General features: G+C 42.4%; 1 protein-coding gene across 1 annotated transcript; it reads left to right on the forward strand.

Annotated features, from left to right (window-relative positions):
* The first annotated feature begins 613 nt into the window (after nucleotides 1–613).
* On the forward strand, nucleotides 614–1638 carry LOC135239542 (transcriptional and immune response regulator-like). The gene has a single exon (XM_064308254.1). The coding sequence runs from the start codon at nucleotides 749–751 to the stop codon at nucleotides 1049–1051; it is 303 nt and encodes a 100-aa protein (XP_064164324.1). The 5' UTR covers nucleotides 614–748; the 3' UTR covers nucleotides 1052–1638.
* Nucleotides 1639–2792: the final 1154 nt, after the last annotated feature.

Raw genomic sequence — 2792 nt, forward strand, 5'->3', positions numbered from 1 at the left:
AGCCTACTCTCGATAGGTTCATAATTCTGTTATCACTGCTAATACTACTTCAGCAAACCACTGTAACTTTCTCTAATACAAATTTACTTATGGGCCATGCATGGTTGTTTGCATATCCTTTTCGACTACAGTGAACAAAAACAAATAGGCCTATTATTCACACTTTTTAAAATAGGGGGTAGTAATACGCATTAAGGATGGACATATGAAAATTGCTTGACCTTTTTAAATTTATGATAATGACGAATGCATAAGACATTAGAGGGCAGATTTGTCGAACTGTAGAATTTGTTGAAAGGTTTCATTTTAAGATGGAAAGGATTAACTGGTTTCTAAAATTATTTTCTGCTTCAAACGTCACAGTTACGCTTCTGTGCGCAAGGTTTACAGTAATTCATCATCCCTCCTGCTGTGATACATTGCAGTCGGTCAGGATTCTGATACATTATTAATTGTGTTTTTAAAAGTAATCCAATCGGCGCGCGGAATTTTCGATTTGCGCTGAGTTGAGCGGGTTAGACCGGTAGAAAAAAGGAGGGCCGAAGAACTATTGATGTCATTGGGGAAGTACCCTTGACAACTGCAGCATTACTGGCAACCCTTTAAATAGCGCACCCGGGCGAGAAAAGAGCGCACAAACCACTGACGCGACGAGAAGGCTTAGCTCAGCTCGTGGAATTGAAGGAGCAGCCTAGCAGCGTTCAGAGCCTGTTCAACTTTATCTGCACTCAAAAGACAAGCTGAAAAGATGTCCACATACACATCCGCGGACTCACCTCCCGCCAGTCCCTCGGTCTACGGGATGAAATTCGACACAGCCTACCGCAAGAAAGCCGTGCCTTACATCTTTGAGAATGTAAACCAGGACGTGCTAATGAAGCTGTTTCAGAAAACGGGGGACATAAAGGCGGAAGAAAGGGTGAGAAGCATCTACTCTTACGGCCAAGACCAAGAGGAGACGTGCAAGGCGCTTATGGCACTAAAGCAACGAAAGAAAGACAAGTTCGTCCAGATCGCAGGCTTTGCCAGACAGTCGCTGAAACTCCAGTGACTCCTCTGTTCTGCACTGCGGCGAAGAAGAACCCGGACTCGACGGCGCTTTGCTTGCCCTGGCAGAGCGAGGAAGAGCGGACAGATCATATGCCTGTGAGACAAGTCCGAGCTGTGGCGTCGTAAGAAGAAAACGAATTGTTACAATCGTCAATGAAGTTGTGGCCACCGCTGCTTATCGCACAAGTTGAAATGACTGAACTGATACGCGAGACTTTTTTATGGACCCCGAGACGGAGAACGCGAACTGTTCGACCCGACGGTTCAGTCGTGACGATGTTTCTGCATTTGTTCAAATGCTTTGGGTTGCAAGCTGCACCTCATAGGTGCATCGACGAGCTTCTCGGCGGTATAAGAACTGTTACTTGAGGCTGGTCCCGAAGTCACAGCTGGCCCCGCTGGAACGGTGGAGAACGAAATGCCTGTCTCTGTACCTGTTTTATTTTATTTTTATTTAATTGATACGTATTTTCACACTGTGGTCATTAGACTTGAAACCACTGTCTTAATTAAAAACTTTTATGTTAGTAACATATCATGAATTCCACGTTTTGTGATAAGCTTAATAAATGACTTTTTAAAAGAAAACATTTGAGCAGATCTTTTTAAGGGGTACCTTGCTTTATATTTAAATATGATACTGTCAGTAACTGTAGAGCAGACTATATCATGGATCAAAGCCTAGATAATCTAAATGGGCTTGTGAATGGTTTAATTAATATGATGTTAAACCCAGATACAGCATTAAACTTTGTTAGACCTGTGTTTCCCACAACCTGTCTACACATTAATAACCTGATCTGCACAAAATGGGGCAGGAAAGTTTTGTTCATATAAATAATGCAGCCTATCAACATGTATGTTGTCATGAATTCAGAGTTATCACTAAAACTAACCGGAAAGACAAGGTATTCTCAACTCAAATCCAGCACTGAAATGAACACTTGTCTCATCACATCTTCACTGATGCCCTTCATATAAATGCTAAACTATCACATAGCCTAGCTTTAGATTGTGTGTCTCATCAGAATGGGCATTGTAATGGAGGTTTGAAATTGCGGAATACCCTTACCACAACTTCTGGGAGCCATTTCCCACTTCAACTTTCAACGCATAAAAAAACTTCAACCATGAATCCATGTCATAAAATGTACCTGACATTGGTACAAACACAGGTTTAATAATTTTATTACATCAGTATGATTAGCTGTATCTACCTGGCAATGACATAAACGGATTCAATTAGTATTTTATATTAGCATATTAGTTTTGCTCTCATAAATAAGCATTTGTGTTTCCTGGATACTGAGGTAGCTGAGCGCATGCTGATGTGGTCAGGTCATGCATGTCTTCCCCATCGTCTTTCCTCATGGGCACAGAACTTACCCAAACTAGTTGGAACCGGTCTGAAGAATTCAGCCTGAGTAAGCACCGTGCTATTGCGACATGTCTCGTGTGAGAGCCAAACTTGACTCTTCTGACTTTTCTCCCCCTGCCGCGTTTGCGCTTAGAAAGCACACTCGCAGAAATGCAAGCAGTTTCTGTGTGCTTTTCACGAGCACTTCTCACTTCTCAAACTTGCATTCGCGAAAAACTACAGAAAAAAGTTTGCACCTTTGCCTTAACTTTGAGGTATAAGACCAGGTGCGTCGGTTCGATGTGATCAACCAGGTAGAAAAATGTGGCAGACCAGCACACTGGTGTAGTAAAATGGATGAAGTCTGAAGAGGAGGCTTCAGCAA

The sequence above is a fragment of the Anguilla rostrata genome, chromosome 14 (genome assembly GCF_018555375.3).
Source record: "Anguilla rostrata isolate EN2019 chromosome 14, ASM1855537v3, whole genome shotgun sequence".
In the NCBI taxonomy this organism is placed as follows: domain Eukaryota; kingdom Metazoa; phylum Chordata; class Actinopteri; order Anguilliformes; family Anguillidae; genus Anguilla; species Anguilla rostrata.

Bases quoted from the DNA above. Each gene is read 5' to 3' on its own strand.
- LOC135239542 (XM_064308254.1), top strand. From the start codon at position 749: ATGTCCACATACACATCCGCGGACTCACCTCCCGCCAGTCCCTCGGTC.